This window comes from Agelaius tricolor, unplaced genomic scaffold (genome assembly GCF_023055355.1).
Source record: "Agelaius tricolor isolate 1412-34295 unplaced genomic scaffold, bAgeTri1.0.p SCAF_8, whole genome shotgun sequence".
NCBI lineage: Eukaryota > Metazoa > Chordata > Aves > Passeriformes > Icteridae > Agelaius > Agelaius tricolor.
In genome coordinates, this window is record NW_027269268.1 from 25,466,791 (window position 1) to 25,488,195 (window position 21,405).

At 35.8% G+C, this 21,405-nt stretch overlaps 1 protein-coding gene across 1 annotated transcript in view; it reads left to right on the forward strand.

Annotated features, from left to right (window-relative positions):
* The window catches only part of TLL1 (tolloid like 1), a 125,581-nt gene that overhangs the window by 72,086 nt on the left and 32,090 nt on the right, over window positions 1-21,405 (forward strand). Inside the window, exons 7-12 of the mRNA XM_071432012.1 lie at window positions 36-141; window positions 3,122-3,246; window positions 9,572-9,687; window positions 14,635-14,737; window positions 15,944-16,060; window positions 16,992-17,137. Coding sequence (XP_071288113.1) covers window positions 36-141; window positions 3,122-3,246; window positions 9,572-9,687; window positions 14,635-14,737; window positions 15,944-16,060; window positions 16,992-17,137 — 713 coding nt within the window. The remainder of the gene's footprint in view (window positions 1-35; window positions 142-3,121; window positions 3,247-9,571; window positions 9,688-14,634; window positions 14,738-15,943; window positions 16,061-16,991; window positions 17,138-21,405) is intronic.

Genomic DNA, 21,405 nt, shown 5'->3' on the forward strand with positions numbered 1-21,405 from the left:
ATATTAAAGAATCTATAATTATCAATCATTTGTAGGTCAGGAATATAACTTTTTGAAGATGGAGCCTGGAGAGGTGAACTCCCTGGGGGAACCATACGACTTTGACAGCATTATGCACTATGCCAGGAACACCTTCTCAAGGTTGGAGTCTCAGGTTATACCTTTTGGCTTTTAATTCTCTTCCTGTCTGTGAATGCTAAGAACTATGCTTTTTGAAGTATTTTTAAATGCCTTAAAATGTCCCTTGCGACATAATATTCCTACAGCAGTCAAAGCACAGCTTGTTTATTTTAAGTCAAAATAATTTAATTATATTTGAAAATGTGTTTCTTTTCTGTTCAGTTTCAAAGCAGCCTTTTGATCTTGCCTCAGTTCTTTAGATTTTCAGACAAGATAAACTGGAAACATCATTTTATATGATACTCTCTTTTTGTGTCCACAAAAATTTGAATTTAGAAAAATGAAATGAGTGAAATGGCTAAGAATGTTATGTGTAACATGATCTGTTTTCTAAAAGAAAAATACATCTCTTTAGATGTATGGAGTTTCATAGCCATGGATTATGCAGGTAGAGCACAGGTTATTTGGACATCTACTATGCAAGCCACATCCTTTGTTAAGGACTGCAGTCAAGCATTTATAACAGAGGCTGCAGCCTCCTCTCTTTATCTGACAGTATTGTTACTGTCATAAAAACCTTATAGTAAAGACTTCTGCTGGTTTTGCTCTGTCCTGTTGCAGGCTGATCCTTTCCCAGCTCCTTAGTGACTCAGTGGGGCTCTCTCTGACAGGGTGCAGGGTTGTGGGAAGCTGTACAATGAGCTGGACCCATAGGTCAGCCCTACCCTAGAGAAGAAGTGAAAGAAGTGAAAGAGGCATTCATCCAGTCTCCTATTGCATTTCATCAGCTAATTATTCTCTAAAGGTACCAGAGTAATGTAAAATTAAAAGAAACCTCCCAAAAACACCCAAGAAAAAGTTTTAGTTTGAAAAGATATATTCTTGGGTGTGGTTTTTTTTTTTTTTTTGTTTGTTTGTTTGGTCTGGGTTGGGTTTGTTTTTTTGGTTTTTCTTTCTTGTGTGTATGGGTCTTTTTTTTTTTTTGTTCAGTTTTTTAAAAAATATTTTTCAAATTCATGCATTTTAAGGTAAAAATACTGGACAATCTGACACTTCAAAGTAAACTGAGGGCCACTAAAACCTCACCAGCCGTTGCAAATTTGTTTGGCTTGTTCTCTCAATATAAATTCTATTATTATATAAAAATCCAACCAAAGGCTCTATTACTCAGCATTAGACATAATTCACCCCTGGAAGAGCATGGGAATGAGCCACATGAGTTAGCTATTAGTCACATTGCTTAATCCAGTTACCCATACCATTACCTTAAGGAAGAGATTATAAGAACCTGTATAAAATAGAGTAATTGAACAAGACAGAACCCCCCTGAGTCCTAGGGCAATGACAACATCAAGGTAATTTGATTTGTTAGCCCTGATTTCACCACTTTCCAAGCTGGCAAAAACTGATAGTGCCATGAACAGGCATGCCCTGCCCCAAGGTACAAGGGCTTGTTACTTCATACTGTCTAAAAATAGCCAGCCAAGCCCTGAGGTTGGGTATTGATTTGCACTAATTCATCCTGCAAGCATGAGTGATGCCCAGTGAGGCATATTGCCAGCTGTTTGTTAGACTTTGCTCACCTAGATAAGTAGTAGGAATCACAAAATATCATAAAGTTCTTGTCGTACACAATGATTTTGTTCATGCTGTATTTAAACTTACGGTATGTTCCTTTTTTAAAGTGCTAAGGCATTCAAGAGAGGATTGTTTTCAAAGTTTTTCAGTGTATGAGAAGCATCAGTTTGATGTTGTGCTGAAATTGAGTGGAAAATAGAATTATAATTTACAGATGCAATCACTTTCTAAAGAATAATGTGCCTTTGTTCTAGAAGATGATTAATGCCGTATGTAGTTTATTTCAATGTTTAGGGTAACATCCTGAGATTATTCTGTCTTTACAAAATTTCTAGTAATGGCTCAAAAAATCTAACTGGATAAAGAGAGCAATATGTACTTGCAATACTCAAAATGGTTCATCAATTTTGATTTAAAAACCAGTATGTGTTTATAAATGGTATTCCTAACTACAGGCATCCTTGCCATTCATTAATTTTTGCATCTATGTTATGTCTGAAGGTACTGGTTTTACTTTTCAATAAAACCCCTGCAGGTATACAGGTGATTATAAATAATTAAATAAAAAGAGACTATAGAAACATATTCTTCTGTTAACTGCTTTTTTTATGGGCTTTGAAGGATTTTAAATTCTGCAACATGGTAATAGAATGTAGTTTTGTATCTTAGTCTATTAAAATTTATTTGAGAATAGCAAAATGTTTTAGATCATATTTAAAATCTGGGAAATTTTGAATAAATTGCACATTTGGAACAAGTGTATTTCTCTGTGATGTCTTGTCATTTAAGGTTAATGTCACTAAAATCACATATGGTAAGTTGATATATTTTATTGCAAGGCAAGTAAAGGCTGGCAAGTAAGCATTTCTGTTTTGAAAGTGTCAGCAGTTAGAGTGGAGTTAAATGTCTTACAACACTTGACAGAATCATGATTGGCAAATGTCTTTGACTTTACCTGCTCTCACATGTAAGTCAGACTGTAGGAGTTCTTATAAAAACTTCGTTAAAAATTGGAGCTTTGTGATTAAGAATTTTGTGCTAGAGATGAACCTATGTATTTTAATGAAATTTTATATCTTTTTTTCCAATATAGCAATAGCTTAATGGCAGTGTCTTTTCCCTGTAAAGTCTTAATAGTAGTTAGAGATCTTCTTCCTCTTTTTTAGCAGAAATATAAAAGCTGATATGTTAATTGATGTGCTGAGAGAAGATTATTTTTTGGTAACTTTGCATAAAGTTTGCCAACCTGAGAAATTTTATGGCATGTTGTCTGCATTTAAAGTTCTGTATATTATCCTCTTATTTATGCCAAATGTAAAAACCAGATTTACAAAACAGGTATACATTCATGGAACTCAGACAGTTTTATGAGAGAAACCTGATAGGGTTTTTTGGGGTCTATTTTTATTTTTATTTTTTTTAGGGGCATGTTTCTGGATACCATTCTCCCTTCCCGTGATGACAATGGTATACGACCTGCCATTGGCCAGCGTACCCGTCTAAGTAAAGGAGATATTGCACAGGCAAGAAAGCTGTATAGATGTCCAGGTATTGCACCACAAACAAACAAAAACCACATACTAGCAACTGTTTGACTTGTTGTTCAGGAGCAATGATAAACTTTTTGAGTCAGCTGCTCAGTATTCTCTTTCTATGTTGGCAACTGACATAGGCTGCAGAGGAATCGAATCATAAAAAAACCCCTTATGGATAAGGTCACTGGAATGCAAAGTACCTAAGGACAGATGAACTGTATGAAACAACATGACATTTCAATCTGCTTCTCTTAGCTGTTCAACAACTAGAAAAATATGTTTAATATCACTTCTGGTTTGCATGCTGGCTGGAGTCCTTTATTTGAATTCAAGTTGAGTGCAGAAGGAACAAAACGAATTACTGTGCTTGGCTGTGAATCCATTATATTTTTTTAAAATGTGTTAATGAAAGAAGTGAGGACAACCAAATTGTAAACTCTTGTGTGGATGAGATGGTTAGATCTTTCTACAAAATTTCTATAGTTTTTAACAGATACATTTAAAATTTAAATATCTTCTGCCTAATTCTGTCATCCTATAATTTGAATGCATATTAATTTTTTATCTCAAAATAATGTGGTTGAGTTGCTGTCTGTCTCAGAGACATCAGTGGCAAGCCTGGAGTAACCCAGAGTCAACCCTATGGTTCGTGTTGTTCTCTAGTGCTCTTTCTTCACTAAGTGCTGCCAGAATGGTGGAGATCTCAAAGGAAAAGGTTTTAATCTCCTTGCTCTAGTTACTGCTGATACCACTGTTAACCTTTGATGTCAACCAAAGAATTTCAGAAGTGCCATCTCTCAGTCAGAATTTACCAGCAAGATCCTTGTGGGAGGCTGGACATCCCAGCTCTGAGCCATGTAGGCTTACAGCCATACTGCTCCTCATGGGAATGAATGACATCTCAGGAGCTGTTTTAACTTAGATACATTGCCACTTTCAACCAACTGATCAACACAAAAGGACTAAAGAAAGCAATCTTTAGTGTTAAAGTAATGGAGTTGCTTCAAGTTTGTACCAGCAGCGATAGATCTAATGAAGATGCACTGTACAGCTGAAATGTGCTTTTCCTTTGTGCTGTAAGCACGCTGAATCATGCTCTTGTATATACTGAGAACAGGCACAGAGATTCTGGGCCTGCTAAAGCAGAAGCCACTTAAACACCTTTTCTTTAACAACTGTTCCTTTGGGAACAATTTCTGCTCTTTCCTTTTGGTACAGAAAGTACTTTAATAATGACATGCTTGGCAGCAGTATTTCTAATGAAAGCATACAGAGAGCAATAGCTTCATGAACACAAAGAATATATACATATTTTGATACAAGGACAAGTTTTGGAGGAAAAAAGTATATAAAAGTAAAACTGCTGGGCAAGTAGGTAGTATCTCATGATCATTTTGACTTAAGAAAGAAAAAAATGGAAAGAAACTATAAACTAGTCTGTTTAGTATGTACATGATACTCTAATATACACTTTCAAAACTGTAAAAGATGCAATGTACATTTAGAGCTAGTGTTCAAACAGTTGATCAGAGAAAATATCCTTTTCATATATGTCATGAAAATGTACTGCGAATTATAATTTCTTTCAATGTCATGAAAGCCTTGTTGAAAGTTGATTTCACAGTATTGTAAAACCACTGTGGTTGTTCAGTAGCAGTTTGCATTTGAAAAGTAAGATATCTTTTGCAGCACCAGTGAACATGGGTCACATGAACAATGAAAATGAATGTGGTTAAAGGATTATGCTCCTTTTTTGGCACCCAGCTTTGCAAAATTTGGGATAAAATATATTGGCTTTCCAGCCTTACTTAAATGAGCCATGCCATAAAAGAAAGTGAGTTTTAAGAGAGAGAAAAAGACAGAAGTTTTTTCTACAAATGTTAACTAGAATACTATTTAAAATGCTATTTTTTCAGTTAATCTTTTTAAAAGAAGCTGCATAGCTGAATAATGCAACCCAGACTGAATCCAATAAAGAAAGCAAATCTCTGAAAGTTATCTAGTACTTTTCTTCTAATAAATTTTGCAGCAAATACTCAAACTGAAAATTCAGACAGGCATAAAGCTTTTGTTTTTATGTAAGGAATCAAATGATGATTCTAATACATAGCAATAAAATCCCTGATACTGTGTTGCTTTTGGAGGTATGTTTTATTTCCTATTTCAGACAAAAGTTATTAATCATGATGCCTGCTTATTGTAAAACAGCAGTGAATATTTCAATCCTTAATAATATCTGCATTTTTTCATATGTTCATTTGTGCTCCCTTAAATGCAATGCAATGAAAATGCAGAAACCAATGACTTAATCAGCATTTTACAGAGACCCACACTTCTATGATAAAGGATTTTATAGTATTGTGTGTTTTGTTTGGAGTTCTAATTATTTCTGCAAACAGTTGCAGTCCCAAGTCCTTTTTTGGGGCCCTTGAACATGAAGTTGAGCTCAGGGCTGCTGGAAAACGCAGGTGATCCTCGCAGCAGGGAAGAAGCTGAGCCTTCCAAGGTGTTTTAGATAGTCAGGATATTCAGGGTCATTATTCAGGAAGGGGCTTACTGACCAAGAAACAGTTTTGAGACTGGTGAAGCCAGAGATTTGATAACCTGCCTTTCAGCAGCAGGGTAAGTGCCAGGTCTCTAAAATGTAGCAACAGCAATTTTGGTTTGTTTTTAACTTTTCCTTAGGATTTTTGTAAAAGGAAAACGTAATTGCTGATAGGGATCTGTTACATTTTAAAACCAAATTATATTGTTATGTGATGGAATAATAAGGGGAAAGAAAACAACTAAGTTGAAGTCCTTCCTCTGCCAATCTAATTTTGAATTTTGATTGTCTTGGTATTTGAGAATAAAACTTGAAGTTCAAGGTTGGATGTACTACAGTTTTCAGACAGTCTAATTGAATAATAAAATGTGTTTTCTTCTAGCTGCTAAAATTTCAATGCCGGTCTGCCTCTATAGTTTTATATAGAAATTGTAGTTAACATTTATATGTAGCTTAATAGGAGCAGAAGAATAAGAAAGGAAAATGATGGAGAAAGATACTCATGTGCCAAAAGAACAAAAAAAAGGGTATAAAGTGGGAATGCATAATGGATAGGAAAGTCTCAGACTGGTGGGAGAAATTTGTTTAGAGGAAGAGAAGGTGGATGGACGAAGTTCAGCAAATTTACAAATTGCATGGGTTAGATTTGAAAAGAATGTTCATCTTCAAAAGTCAGCCTTTGTTTACTGCATAAGGAGAATTAGGGTTTTTAGATTAAGACAATTTCCTTATAACTATTATGAGGAATCAAGTCAATAGTAAGACCCTGAGTTGCAGTAAACTGATTTAAGTTTTTGATTTAACAAGAATATGATCAGCAGTAGATATTTTTAGGACTCTGTGGCAGCTTTCTATGCTATATATGTATAGTGGTACCGACTTGTGTCTAAGTGTTAAAGAACTTAAAGAAAAAGGGTGAACTCAAATTAGCCATAAATGATGCTATGCATTTGCTAGTGCTATGTGAAAAGGAATGAGACTTGGTTCCCTAAGTGTCCTGGGGGATCTGGGCTTCATCATTTGCAGATTTCACAGTAATCCTTGATGGGACTTGGCCATGTGTGCAGGCCAGCCCAGAGAGGTGTCATACTCAGGCTGTGTAATTAAACACTGCTGCAGAGTACACTGGTGGGAATGGCTTTGTATAAGCACATAATCTACCTGCTGCCTACACCCAGTGCTAATCTTTACAAGGAAAGCTAAAATAGTTTCGCTCTCCTAACCATGGGAAGCCTTATTAGATGTCTAACCTTCTCAAGCTGTAAAGCAGAGGAGAGTGGCTTTTATGGCTAGAGTATGTGTGTGGGGAAAGCTAAAGTGGCATTTCTGCAAGTGGTCTAGCCTAGTAAAATTGATATAAGGCATGACATTTGAAAGGAGGGAAAAAGTATCAGAGAAAACCTTGGCAAATGTTAATGATTAACAAAGGAATAAAAATGTACAAATGCTTTTTAAAGCATTGTAAAGCATTGCTATTTAAAGTATATAAGATTTAAGTTGTGATGATATCTTCTGACTTGAAATATACTAAAATAAGTATGAAATGAAATTTAAATAAGTGGCCCTTACCACTCATTTTCCTTCCACGTTTCTCTCCCAAAGTGGATTTCATTACTAGTGGATCATTATACAATAAAAAAAAATTGTAATATTCTGTCTTATAAACCTAGTCATGAATACTGCAGTTGCTACAGTCCAAATACAATCTTTACATTCTCTAGTGATAGAACTTTAACTGTTTCCCGTTGCCTAGAAATGTGCTTTTCAACAAGAAATTCCCAAATATCACCCTGTCTACTGCAGCTTTGGAAGCCAGCCTAGAGCTCAAATCTCATAGAAAATTAATTCAACTATTGATTGGTATAAGCTGTTCCTGTTATAGCTCCCTTGAGTAATCAAGAATTTACAATTAAAAGATAAATATGGCAAAACACATGAAGCCCAAGTGCGTTTTATAAATTCTGATTGTGTTAATTCTTAGTAGAAGCAATCTACTTACAAAATTTCATATGCCTCTGTTAAATTTAGAGATATTTCTGAAAATAATTTTAATTTGATCGAGAGCTTCCAGAAATTTAATAAGGATAGAAGGTAAATTTTCATATTAAGTAGCTTTATTCTGTAATTCCTGAGGAAAAAAAAAAAGTTCCATGACTCCTTTTGCAACTTAAAAGCCATTGTTTTAGGTCTGTATACATCTTCTGTATATTGAGCATGGATTTAATGAAACCATGGATGAGAGGAAGAATAACAGGGCTCTAAAAGGGGTGAGAGGAGTACCTGGATTCTTGTGAATGTCTCATCTTTAGGCCCTACTGTCCTCCAACAGTTTCACTGCTGGCTTTTTCTGAAGTGTTTTACTCAGGCACTGTAAGCTCTGGCACAGTTCACCAGCTCTGGGGTAACCCAGTACAGGACTCTGCAACTTAAATGACTTTGCATTCATTGTTGTGTTAAAAATAAATTGACAGATTAGCCCAGGTTAATACAGATACAGCCATTTCATTGAAAGGGCTTTGTGCAGAAATGTCACTTGCTGCAGCTGCCTGCATCTTTTTAAAGATAAAACTACATTTTTTTAAATGAAGAGAGGAAAATATTTTATTTTCCTGTTTAATTCCTAAAGGACACAGTGATGGTAGCTTCAGCTGTTACACTTCTTGAGAGCCATGCCACTCTTTCCTTTCTCTTCTTATCATGATAATCATTTGAGTGTCAGAGAGCATATTTAATGCCTTGAATATAATTTCCACCTGATATAACAGTGTAGTTGTCCAATCACATCTTAGGTGCATTTTAACAAAACAGCTTTACAGCTGTGTTGTCTGTCTTTTTGTCATAAGCAATCCTTTCCTTTGTCCTCTTTTATTTAAAGATTTTCCAGAACATTTATAATTCATCAATATTTTGATGACACAGTTGTTCACCTCCTGGCAATGGTAATTTGAAAGAACTGCAGATCTGATTACACTGTTAGTCATGAGATAATATCAAATTCATATCTTGTGTCACACCTGCAACATCAGTGGGAGAAAAAAATTTGATTAAGGTCAAAAAAGATGACTGACTAAGGTGCAACACCTACCAAAGTCAGTTTTAATGGTGGAGACTGGTAGTAACCTCCAATGTTAAATTTTAGTGTGAAGATGATTTATTAGCCAGCATCTAGCAGCATGATTGACAGGTGAGAGAAGGGTGCTAAAAGTTTCAATAATAAAGAATATAAAAGCCCTTGGTATTTTAAGACCTTACATTTGCTTTGCTTTTATTACTACAAATCATTTTTGCTAAGAGACTTTGTGGAATATAGGACTTAGTTTTCTATACCAACATAAATAAGCGAGTTTAGGTCAGATCAGTTTTTCATGTGGGTAAAGGACTAAAATAAATGAAACCACTGAAAAGATTTCAGTGTGATACAAGTCACGTTGTGCTAGCATTTCTTCTAGTTCTTGAAGGCTGTCTAACTTTTTTTTAATTACCAAAAGAGTTCTATGTATAATATTGCAGTTGATTGACAGCAATGATATTTTTAAGGCTGCCATAATTTTGGTTATGTCAGCAGACAGCACACAAGTGAAATAGTTCATGGAATAAAAACATGCTGCATAAAATGGAATAAATGTCAAACTGGCTTAAAAAAAAGCTTTTAATAAATTGTAAACTAACCAGTTTATTTTCCATTCTGCATCTGCAGTGAGTTAAATGAATTCTGAGTAGATATTGGAAAGATGCATTTTTCTCCGTTAGGCACATTACATTTTATATTTTTACTGTAATTTGTTTCTTTCAGCCTGTGGAGAAACCCTGCAGGAATCTACAGGCAACTTTTCTTCTCCTGGGTTTCCAAATGGTTATCCTTCCTACACACACTGCATATGGAGAATCTCTGTGACCCCGGGAGAGAAGGTATTTTAATGTTCCTTTAGCTAGACACAGATACTATTTTCAAAGTAAAATGTTGTGATTTTTAGCTTCTTTTTTTAAGTTTAAAAGATGCATATTAATTAAAAATAATGGAGTGTCATAAAAAATGGGACCATGGGTTCTGTACTATTGGCTTTACTTTGATCTGTGGCATTAGAATTCATCATCAATTCAATGGATGTGCCTGTGAAATAAAGGCATGAGTTCAATTTGCAGTATGTTTGCATCATGAACTCCCTTTACAACTGGCTCCTAGTTCAGTTTATGGTTTAATATAAAAGTAGAAGAGGTGATTCAGGCTCCTGAATGGTCCATTTCCCAGCATGGGCAAGCTGACCTGAGCTGTATGGGGCCGATAGCTTGGGCTTGACTAAGGAAGTTCTTAGTGTGTTCAATAAGATGCTTCTGAAATGGAACCATAATAACATGAGTAAAGAATGTGTCACTGTGGGTGTTCCCTGGAATTGGTTCTAATGCATATAGTTTTACTTTCTGGGGATCAGTATTGTGGTGGGGGGAGGAATGGGCTTGGTGAGAGCAGTTTGGAGAGAGAAGTGTGCCATGCTAGTGAAAGCAAAACCTGTCCTTCTTTGTGTACACTTTCAAAATGTGCTACTAAATCTCATTTAAATTATTGGCTCAAATATCAGGCTGCTTCAAAACAATTAAGGATAGAGGGAGTGATAAAAAGCTTCATCTGAGACAAAATATGCAGGAAAAGGATGTAAGTTTCCTCACGTGGAGCAGTGGCTAGTATTAAGCAGTCAAGTGTGACCGTGTTCACAAGAATGTTGCCTCCATGATCAGTAGGCTTGATTTATTATTTTATGATATATATATATATTACATTATCACTATACTAAAAAGAAAAAGAAGGACAGGTTTTCTCAGATGCTAACTAAGCTAAGAATAGAAAAGAAAAGAATGATAACAAAGGCAGCTCTCTCGGACTCTGTCCGAGATAGCTTGGTCCTTGATTGGCCATTAATTATAAACATCCAAGATGGGCCAGTCACAGGTGGATCTGTTGTATTCCACAGCAGCAGGTAACCATTGTTTACATTTTGTCTCTGAGGCCTCTTAGCTTCTCAGAAGGAAAAATCCTAAAGAAAGGATTTTTAGTGAAAAGATGTCTGCGTCAAGTACTAAAGACTAAAATACAGAATCCAAAGACTGGAATATCGAATCTAACAGATTCAGTACTGGCAAGTTCAAATAGGAAGACCCAGCACTTGCCCCCAGATGGTTCAGTAATTTGTCTCAGAAATCTCCCACTATGTATGAGTTGGACATTCTTTTCTCCTGATTTTATTACTTTGTTCAGTGTTTCTTTCAGGTCAGGGTCCTGGTAGATGCCAAGAATATACACTCTTGTTGTTCTAATAGATCCTGAGGAGCTGTAAGGGCATTTGCTACTGTGGGGAATGAAAGAAAAGTCATTTGGAGAGTGTTTGCCCTCCTTTGGGCAAGAGCCAGAGCCAGGAGGAAACCTAAACACTATCTGCTGGGAGGAAAAGGGTGGCTCAGCATGTTGTCAGGGAAAAAAAATGAAGAGATGAATAAGAGAATGTTTGTACAAAAGATGGAAATTACTCTAGATAGTAAATTTATGTCCCCATTATTTGTGTTGCATTTTAGACATGATTGTGATAACAACAAAAATGGCTTAAGTTTTCTTCCAGAGCTCCATTAAAAAAAAAATTAAAAAGTGTGTTCATCTACAATTATTTGCTCTTGAAAAAAATTCTAATGTATGAGTTAATGTTGATGTTTAAGTATTTATAGCATACTCCAACTTTGTGTAAGCCTATCTATAGGCACCAGTGTAATATGCCTTGAGTTTGTAACCACCACTGAAGCTGCATTATACTGGACAGAATATTAATGGGGGAAAGCCCCTGTGTTGAAGTCAGCAACGTGAGAGGACTGACTCCTTTCCCAATTTATTTCTTTACCTTTTACTTTTGAGACTTAAGACTACATGGTAAAATGTAGCTGTAAAAGCTGTACTCAGTATATCTATACACAGAAAAATCTTGGAGGGAGGATGGTGTTATTAATGCTGTATGCCCCCAGCCAGGGAGAATCCTGCCTTCTGGTGTATAGAAATTTTATTGGCATAGGGAGAGTTGCAACTGTGCCAATGTTTTATTTGAATCTGCCTTTTTGAATAGATTACACTACTTTTCCGTTTTCCTTAATATTTTACATGAAAGATGAAATAGGCCAGAAAAATCCCTGATTGATATGGTAAAAAAATGCCACCTGCAAATACCTTGGTTTGTATTACTGGTATTTGTTTTATATTTTGTGCTTTCTTAGGCAGTAGGAGGTATGATATATTCTCTTGGAAGCTGCAGTAGCACAATCCAATCTGCTGCGTAATCAATAATTCTTTAATTGTGCTGACAAATACCCATTGATTGCTTTTCCTGGGAAGCCTCTCAGCCATCCTGTCCCCTTGAACAAGCTCTGCCTTGTCTGTAGCTCTATTTAGTACTTTGCAGAACAGCAAATTGGAATCTTAAATATATTTAAGCTTGTTTGGTTCATGACCAGAAATCATGCTGTGACAGATTGGGGGTTCAGCCTATGTACAGCTAATGAATTCTGGTCAGTGTTAAGAAATTGCTGTATCATCAAATACCTTGGCGTGCCAGAGTGAGAAAAGGCTGTGAAGGTTATTTCATGTAGTTTCAAAAGCAGGGGCCATTGAGGAGGCTCATTAAATTTTAACCATTTCCACTTAGATAGCAGCACTTTGAGACATTGACATGATCACAGCTAAGTGAAACCATCCATTTCCCATCCCTATCCTGGCAACTAAGGTTTGGAAAAAGGTGAATTTCCAAACAAAAACCAGAGAAGAAATCTGATGTTTCAGCTGTGTCATGGAAAAAAGGGAAACTTGTGGTTAGAGTGGTGAGAGACCTCCAGGCTCTAAGGAGTTGAAGCAGTGGAGGAGGAACAGGTTGTGGCTTCTGTGGCTTGCTTCCAGCAGAGCCAGCTGGGTTTGTGTAAGCAGCTGTCTGCATCTCATCAGGGCAAAGAAAAGGGGCTCCCTCTTGTGAACCCCTCTGACTGCACAGATCGGGGAGTAAAGTTGGCATGGCAGGGAAAGGACAGGACTGGTGAGGGCAGCAGGCTCTCCAAGCAGTATGGCTAAATGCAAACAGAGATACCTACTTACCTTTTGAGAAAAAAAGAAGATAGGAGTTTAGAGGGAATCTGAACTGCAAAGTGAATGATTTGAGGAGAACAAAAGTTTTGTATGTTGGTGTGGTCTCTTGACTTGAAGGAAGAGTTGAAGGAGAAAAATTCTGCCAAAGACAGAGAATTTATGTGTGAATGAGAGAATGGTCTCTGCCATCTTCTGAAGTAGATTCAAATAGAAATTGGAAATGTATAAAAAAACTGAAGCAGAGTAAAGCATATGAATATTTTTACTTTTAGCCAGCTTTTCATATTTCTCATGGTAAATAGGTGGTTTTGGAATTCTGGCAATATTTGTGCATTTATTTATTCAGTATATCTTCCTGAAGGACTGCCCCTGCCCGAGTAGTAAAGGCAAAATGTCCTGTGTGTTAAATATCCATGAAAGGGTGCATGAAACCAAGAACTTTGAGATGGAACTCTAAACCATTTTATCTGACTGGGTTCATTTTTCCAGTTATGGTGTTAAAATTTTACCTTGCATCTGGAACAATGGTAAATTCCTCTCCTTTCAACTGACACTCAGAGCTGCTCCATGGGCTGCCATGGAGATGTATTTTTGCAGTGTGAGGTACTTGCTCCTGTGCAGCAATTTGTGTTTGTTTTATAATGGCAGGTTTCAACTGCAAATTTCTAGGATCAAAGCTAAGATAATACCAATTCTATGCTCAAATGTGAAGGGAGAAGAATTTCAGTTAGAAATATTTATTTATGTACACTGAGGAACTGATTCTGAAGCAGATGAATTTTTTTTTCCAAGTACACCTAAATCCAATTAAAAGGTATTAATTGGAAGTAATTTCATAATACAAAATATGAATAACTTTTGATCTGCTTGTTTGGATTTATCCCTGTAATTGCAGGACATGAGGCTAAGACTATCCCAGTCACTCAGGGTTTGAACTGTAGCTATTGTGTCAATGTGATCAGGAAAAATCCTATTCCTGTGTTAAAAGTGTAAGTTTATGGCAGTTTAGGATTAATATTTCTAAAAGAGGGATAATGTAATTTAATGTAAGGGTAGTCCTTGTAGTAAGTACTGAAAATATGCTTGTTTACAGATACTCTCAATAATACTTGGAGTCCAAGTTCAAAAGTTCCAGAAATGCGCAGATTTCATATTTCTCTATAAAAAGCTTTATTATAGGTTCATTAAGAATCATTAAGGGACTGTACACTGTTTCTTATTAGTGAAATTTCTTTCAGAATTACTGTCCAACATTGTCAACATTTATGTGTCTGAAAGTAAAATATCTTGTCAAAACAGTAGTAGGAGAAGCACAAACTAAAATAAAACAATTTTTTTTTTTTTTTTTTTTTTTGCAGCTGATTATAGTCTGTGCTGGTTATAGTCAAAATGTAATGGAAGAGAAATTGGCAGTAGAATTATCAAGTAACATACTTAAAATTATAGTACTCTAATATTTTACCTAATTAGCATTCTCAAATTTTTATTTTTCAGTGAAAAACTCCCTGTGTAGTAGTTTGTCTTGAATTTTTGCAAATATATAAGATTAAATAAAATAAAGTTTTCATGTTCCCAGTAAACTTGTACTTAGTCAAAGAAATAATTGAGGAGAGGCTAATTAAATGTCTGAATGGTTGGAATTCCATTACAGGTGACCACTCTGGCTTCAGTTCTTCAGAATGTTGTCGAGATTGTTTTTCTCTTATTTACCACACATGATTTATTTAGGCCTTCTCATCTGGTTGCAGATCGTTTTAAACTTTACCACCATGGACCTTTACAAGAGCAGTCTCTGTTGGTACGACTATATTGAAGTAAGAGATGGCTACTGGAGAAAATCCTCTCTGCTTGGTATGCAACTGTTAAACGCTGCACCGTCCACTGCACCGCACTCACTGGGCTCAGTGGACCTGCTCTTGAACCCACAACAAACTTCTTGGGTTGCAGGTGTCTAGAATGGATCTAAACCTGGGGATGGGAAAAAAACCCTCTAAATGGCCTTGACTGCAAGCCTCAAGCCCTCCTTTCTCTGCAGCTTGCTATTATTCAGCTGCAAGTGTGGAAAGATGACAACTATAAAATCTGCAAGATTTTGCTTTGCTTATGGATATTGAATTATGAAGCTGCCATAGTTTTTGGGTTTTTTTTCCAGAGAAATAGGGAAGATGTTTACACACAAATCTATAGAGCATGTGATGGGAGATTCATAGGTCGTGTGATGAGAACATGCATCTGCTGTAGAGCTGTTGTTACAAGCTCTGTGCCTGTACCTTTAAGATTTGGGGCAGATTGCGTCTCTTTGTTCCTTGTGTGTCCTTCCCTGCTCTTGCAGAGAAGACAAGTGCAAAGCAATAATGAATTAAATTTGAGTTGCAACTGAAATGTAAAAGCTGCAGTCATCCTATTTTAATTCAGAAGGTTGGTGGGAAGATTTCACCTCCCATAATGCTAGTGCCCATAATGTAGTGATACAGAGGACAGCTCTCTAACAGTGAATGTCTATTTTCTTGGCCTTGAACAGTAAATAAAGAAGAAACAGTTAAGATCAGACAGTAATTATCCTCTTCTCCTGTTCTCTATCAGCTAGAAAAACAGAAATTTTACCTACCTAGGCAGACTTTAAGAGGGTAATGTAGAATAGGTCATTTAGATGTTACTTTTTAAAATCTCTTTGGCCTTTAGGCACAATCAGTTGTATTACTGTGACCTAGATTTGTTCAATTTTTAAGATTAGTACTCACTTTCCCCTTCCAAAATGCATGTGTTTGTATGTATATAAACAACCTCTAACAATAATTTTTTTCATTAATTCCTCTAAGGTTTTATGCTTAAACTTGTGAGCCTGACTGCAATAAAAAGTTCTGAAAGCTTTATAATAAAATCTTGTGTGTTAGGTCCTGCTCTGCAGAAACACATGTGCTTAACCATAGGCATATGAATAGTTCCACTGAGCTGGTTCTGCTACTTCTGCCTATAATGTTAAACACTTGTATAAATGTTTGCAGCATTTGGCTTCAGAGGCGGCAGAAAATGCAGTTACTGGTTGCATGTTTTTAGGCAGGTTTTGTGGTGACAAACTGCCAGAAGTGCTCACATCCACCGACAGCAGGATGTGGATTGAGTTCCGCAGCAGCAGCAACTGGGTTGGGAAGGGTTTTGCAGCAGTTTATGAAGGTAAGCCTCTTATAGATTAAAAATAATTTGGTTATGGAAGAATAATATTAACCAGATACCTTTTAAAATTAACCTTCCCCCACCAAAACTAACATATGAAATTAGTATTTTCTCACTAAGAGACAGTAGGTGCTAAATTACTAGACAGGGAATTTGAAACTCCTCCCCTGACCAGATTTCAGCTGAGTTCTTTTTCAGGGAAATCACTGATAATAATCATAAACGTTTTTTACCGGTCTTTAATTTACTAAATATGCATGTTCTTGGACTTAGTGTTTGCAAAGATTTCTGTGTGTACTTTCTCTTTATCCTTCAGAAAAATCTGTCTTATATTTTCCATATACTCTGGAAATCGTTAACACAGGCACCCATGCACATTGGGTATATTAGCAAGTCAACATTTACCTGTTTAAAATAGAACCTGTACTTTTCATGAAAATATTTTTTAATTTATAGTAGCTGTTTCTTCGAACTGAATTCAAGCTTGAAGTGATAAACTGTTGGTTAAAATGCATAGATCTTTATAAAAGATGAGATTTTGCTTTCATTTGTCTTTTTCTAAAGGTTACTAAATATCAATGAAGAATGTTTATTAAGTATATTTCAAGGATGAACAAAAATTTCATTATTTTGACTCTTCAAATATATTCTGTAAAATGTATAGATTTAGATTATCCATAATTACAAATTCATCCTCAACACTGTAGACATGTTTAGAGCTATAAGAAATGCTAAATTATATTTGCTAACTAAAGTACATATAATGGTTTAAATCAATTGTGTTTTCAATAATTTATCCTTGGTAGATTTAAGTATTGTCCAGAACAATTTTATTGCTTGTTTTGAAAATGGAAGCATATAATGTCACTTTGGGCATGGGGAAATTACAGAAAATGTCATTATTGACAGTAAAATGTTATGCCTTTATCAGCTATTTGTGGAGGTGAAATCCACAAAAATGAAGGCCAGATCCAGTCTCCCAATTATCCTGATGACTACAGACCAATGAAGGAATGTGTGTGGAAAATAACAGTGTCTGAAAACTACAATGTAGGATTAACCTTTCAAGCATTTGAGGTAAAGCCTTTTAACTAATCTCAGACAAGCACCTAATGGCTAAGTGACAGTGAAATGTAAAGGAATATTTATTAAGCCTGTGAATGAATTTGAGTTCTCTATGAAAAATTATCTCCATAATCTGTGAAAGTTTCTCTTCCCCAGAAATTTTCAAAATTATAGGTTTTTTATGTTATCTCTAATATTTTAATTAGAATGTTAAAATTACTGAAGATAGTCACATTTTACCAAGTACATCGTCTAGCTCAGCAAGGTTACTTCAATACTCTGTTAAATAACGAGGACTTTTTATTTTTGCTAAATCTTATTGTCAAAAATGAATGCGTGGCTGGAGAAAAAAACCACTATGTTCTTTGGCCTCTGCTTTGAAAAGGAAAAAGCTCTAAAACTAATATTCAGATCAAAAACTTATATTTAGTGAGGAAAGAAAAAAAGATGTGGTGAGTCGTCATACCTGTATGTCTTTAGTGTCCATCATGCTGTGTATAACATTGCTAAACTATGGTAAACTATTACATAAAAAAGAAAAAGTAATATTTCATGTCTGTTTTATTCCTACACAATACCCTGGCTTGAACTTTGTAGATAAATTTAGTAGCATACTTTGAGTTAATTTGATTTTTTGAATATGCTTCAATAGTAAGGGCATCAAGAACATTTTTTAAAAATCTAGACTTTTTGCCTTTATGTTGTACATAGATCTAAATACAGGTACAGTAAACAGAGCTGTAATTTCCAACCTGACACTTTAGTCTTGCAGGCAGACTTCAGGGTTATGGCACATTTTTGCAATGATTGGTAGAAAGATTTGAGTATGAGACAATAAGGGATTAGGACTTTATCAGCAATTATGAATATAAAATATCAAAGTTTCATTATTTTCATCGATTCTACTTAATTTTCCTTTTTTTTTTTTTTTTTCAATCCTGAATTAATGTCAGTTCTAGTGCAGACAAGATCAGCTTCCCCTGATCTTCTGAGTCTGCATGATCTGGCTCAAGACTACTTACCATAGTATGTTAGTCTCTTTATTTAAGCCCTGTTGAAAATGAATGTTTTGAGTACCTTTTATATAATTTACTGACCAGATATGGAGCTTTTCTAGTCTGCCATAGGTGCTCAGCATTTCATAATGTGATGACAAGGGAAATGGCCCTATTCCTCTGCAAGAGAGACTTGCTGCAATGTTTGGTCTGGTTGCAGTTGATCAGCAATGGTCTACATGTGCTTGAACTGACCTCAGTTCAATATCATCGCTGGGAGAATCAAACATCTCTCTCTATCTTTCAGGACCTGTTTCTAATCACCAAGTTAGGGACTATTTACAAGTGTGACGATGGCATGCTTTTGCCTCACCATACAGGAAATAACCAGAAGCAAAGGACCAGCAAACAACAGAACATTTTAGTAGACAAGATTAGGGCCTTAGGAAGAAGTGTCCAGTTTTTCCTCCAGACTGTTTAGTATTATGGCACTCTCTAGAGGTGAGACGTGTGGACTAACACCTCATAAGAAGAAAGAGGAAATTGAGCAGAAACATAGTCAGGGGACAGACTGAAATTTGGGCTTATACTTCACGTGTTTTGAAAAGAAAAAAAAATCCAACAGTAGGGACTTGAAATACTTTTCCAGGGAGAGTCTGAGCTGTAATTCCAGAGTGGCAAGATGCCCTTGAGCACCGAATGAGGCACCCCAGGCAGGCACAAGACTGTTATATCTGTCTTTGTGGCACCTCTTACTGGCTCATCCACTGAGCTCCCTGCTGAGGATGGGAGTTGCTTTGGGAGCTGCTCTGGAGTGCCTGGACATTCACCACTGATTTCCATTTCTGCTCCCAGCTCTTGGAGGTAGGTGTTCTGGTTTTTGGTACTGAGTCCGACTCTGGACTGAATCCTTGGTGCACTGCCCAGTAAAACAAAAAGTTGCTTAAAAATCACTGTTCTTGGTGCCAGCTGAGATAGAAAAAAGTAAATGTCAGGCCAGAGACTTATTGCAGTGTGTTTGTGAGAAAATTACTTCTCTGTATTCTGAAAGGTACAGTTAAGTAAGGGGAATTCTCATTATCCCTATGTAATACTAGGAAAAAAACCCCTGTATAAATAACCTTCATTCTGAATTGAAAGCACTAGGGAAACTGAGAATTTCAAACTGTATCAATGAGTCATCTTGTTTTGCCTGCTGTGGGCAACACATTTTCCACTGAGTTGCAGGATTACACTTTCTTATTTGGCTGCTGTAATTTCCACTGTCTGTGTGAGAGTAGAGATGTTGGGACTGGGAACTCCATATTTTTCTTTGTGACAGTCACCTTTATAATATTGTTCTTTGAAAATTAGCAGCGTTATTTTGTTAGTTTGTTTGCTTTTTTATTTAAGAACCTTTTTTGGCATGCAGTCTCACCAGCTTAAAAAATCCAGAGGGTTTGTAGAGCAGTTTCATATTAATCTTCCTCATTTGAGTGACCTTGTTAAACTCTGTGCAGATAGTGATAATTTAAATTATTTTTACATAAATCAGGGAATAAAATTTATCTGATCTACTGATTTCACTACACATATATTCCACCTTTTATGATTGAAGTCAACAACCTGAGGCAGATATGTTTACCTGTATTGCAGTTTGACTTTATGAACAAAAAATTAACAATGACAAAAAATAATATAAAGATTTTTACTGCAATAGAATTGCTCCTAGATTTGCCCTTCATATCCTTTTTTCTCTCTTTTTTTTTTTGGTTCAGTTTTAGGGGTTTTTTGTTTGTTTGTTTTAATTTCATTTTTTATCTTCATTTTTTCCTGTTGGAGGAGTGCTAGAAGACAAAGATACTCTGGATGTGAATTTGTTTGTTTTTATGTGAGTTTTTGTTTGGGTTTTTTGGTTTGATTAGTTTGTAGTTGTTGTTTTTCCTAAACCTGAAACTACCTATGAGGCATCTTTTGAGAAGGGATGTAGAGAATGTCTCTGTCTTGCCATTTCTCTGGGAGACTTCATAGTTTTTTCCTGCTCTTCTGTGCCTGCTTTAGTAATTTTTCTGACATTTTCTCAGCTTAGTTCTCTGATGCTCTTTAAATTCTAGGTTTCCTCCAAGGCCTTCAGGAGCCGAGGTTATCTTTCAGTTTCCTATAGGAAATACATTTCTCTGTAAAAAAATTTTTGTATATGATTTCTTTTTTAAAATTTGCTAAAATTACACATATTTCTTCTCATCAACAAATAATATCACGTGAATATCTTGTGAAATTTTAGTGCTTCAGTAAACAAGATTTGTTACAACCAAACCAGGGGTCCTTTCATTAACTGGAAGAGATTTTCCTCAAGGAACAAATAGGAAGTAGGAAGAATAAGAAAGATAGATAGAAAATATAGGAGGAGCAGGAGGAATAAGACACTATTGTAAATGTAATAGACCTTTGTATGGTAGTGTTCCCAGATGAGAGTACCATGTAATCTTAAAACATAAGGTACAGAAAAAAACCCCCACATTTTATAATATTTTCTTTCATTGATTACCAAGTACCAGTTATTTCTCAAAACCACAATAATTATCTGTTATATATAGGTGTATGACGGTGTTCACAGGGCTCTTGGGTTGAGGGAAGAGACGAGGATTTGACTCCATGTTTCAGAAGGCTTGATTTATTATTTTATGGTATATATTACATTCAAATTATACTAAAAGAATAGAAGAAAGGATTTCCTCAGAAGGCTAGCTAAGAATAGAATAAGAAAGAATGATAACAAAGGCTTGTGGCTCGGACTCTCTGTCTGAGCCAGCTGGGCTGCGATTGGCCATTAATTAGAAACAACCAACATGGGCCAATCAAAGATCCACCTGTTGCATTCCACAGCAGCAGATAATCATTGTTTACATTTTGTTCCTGAGGCCTCTCAGCTTCTCAGGAGGAAAAATCCTAAGGAAAGGATTTTTCATAAAAGATGTCTGTGACATAGGTGTAACACTTTAATCCGTTAATATTGATAACGCTGGCATCACTTGCACTAGTAGTAAACTAAATATAAGTGAATATGGTAGAACAGCCAGCTTTCAAATAGGTTTTTTTGAAACTCAGTCTTTTTTTGGAAACTTTGCAAGTTGGTTGATTCTTATAGTCTTAGCAAGTTTAGAAACTTACTCCTATACAAAATGTATTTTTAGCTGTTCTCTTCTGCCCAAAATAAAGTGATCCTCAGAAAAGAAATTGCTAATTCACCTCAAGGGAAATTTGGCACATGTAACTCAGAGCTACACTGGGCTGGTGGATAATCAT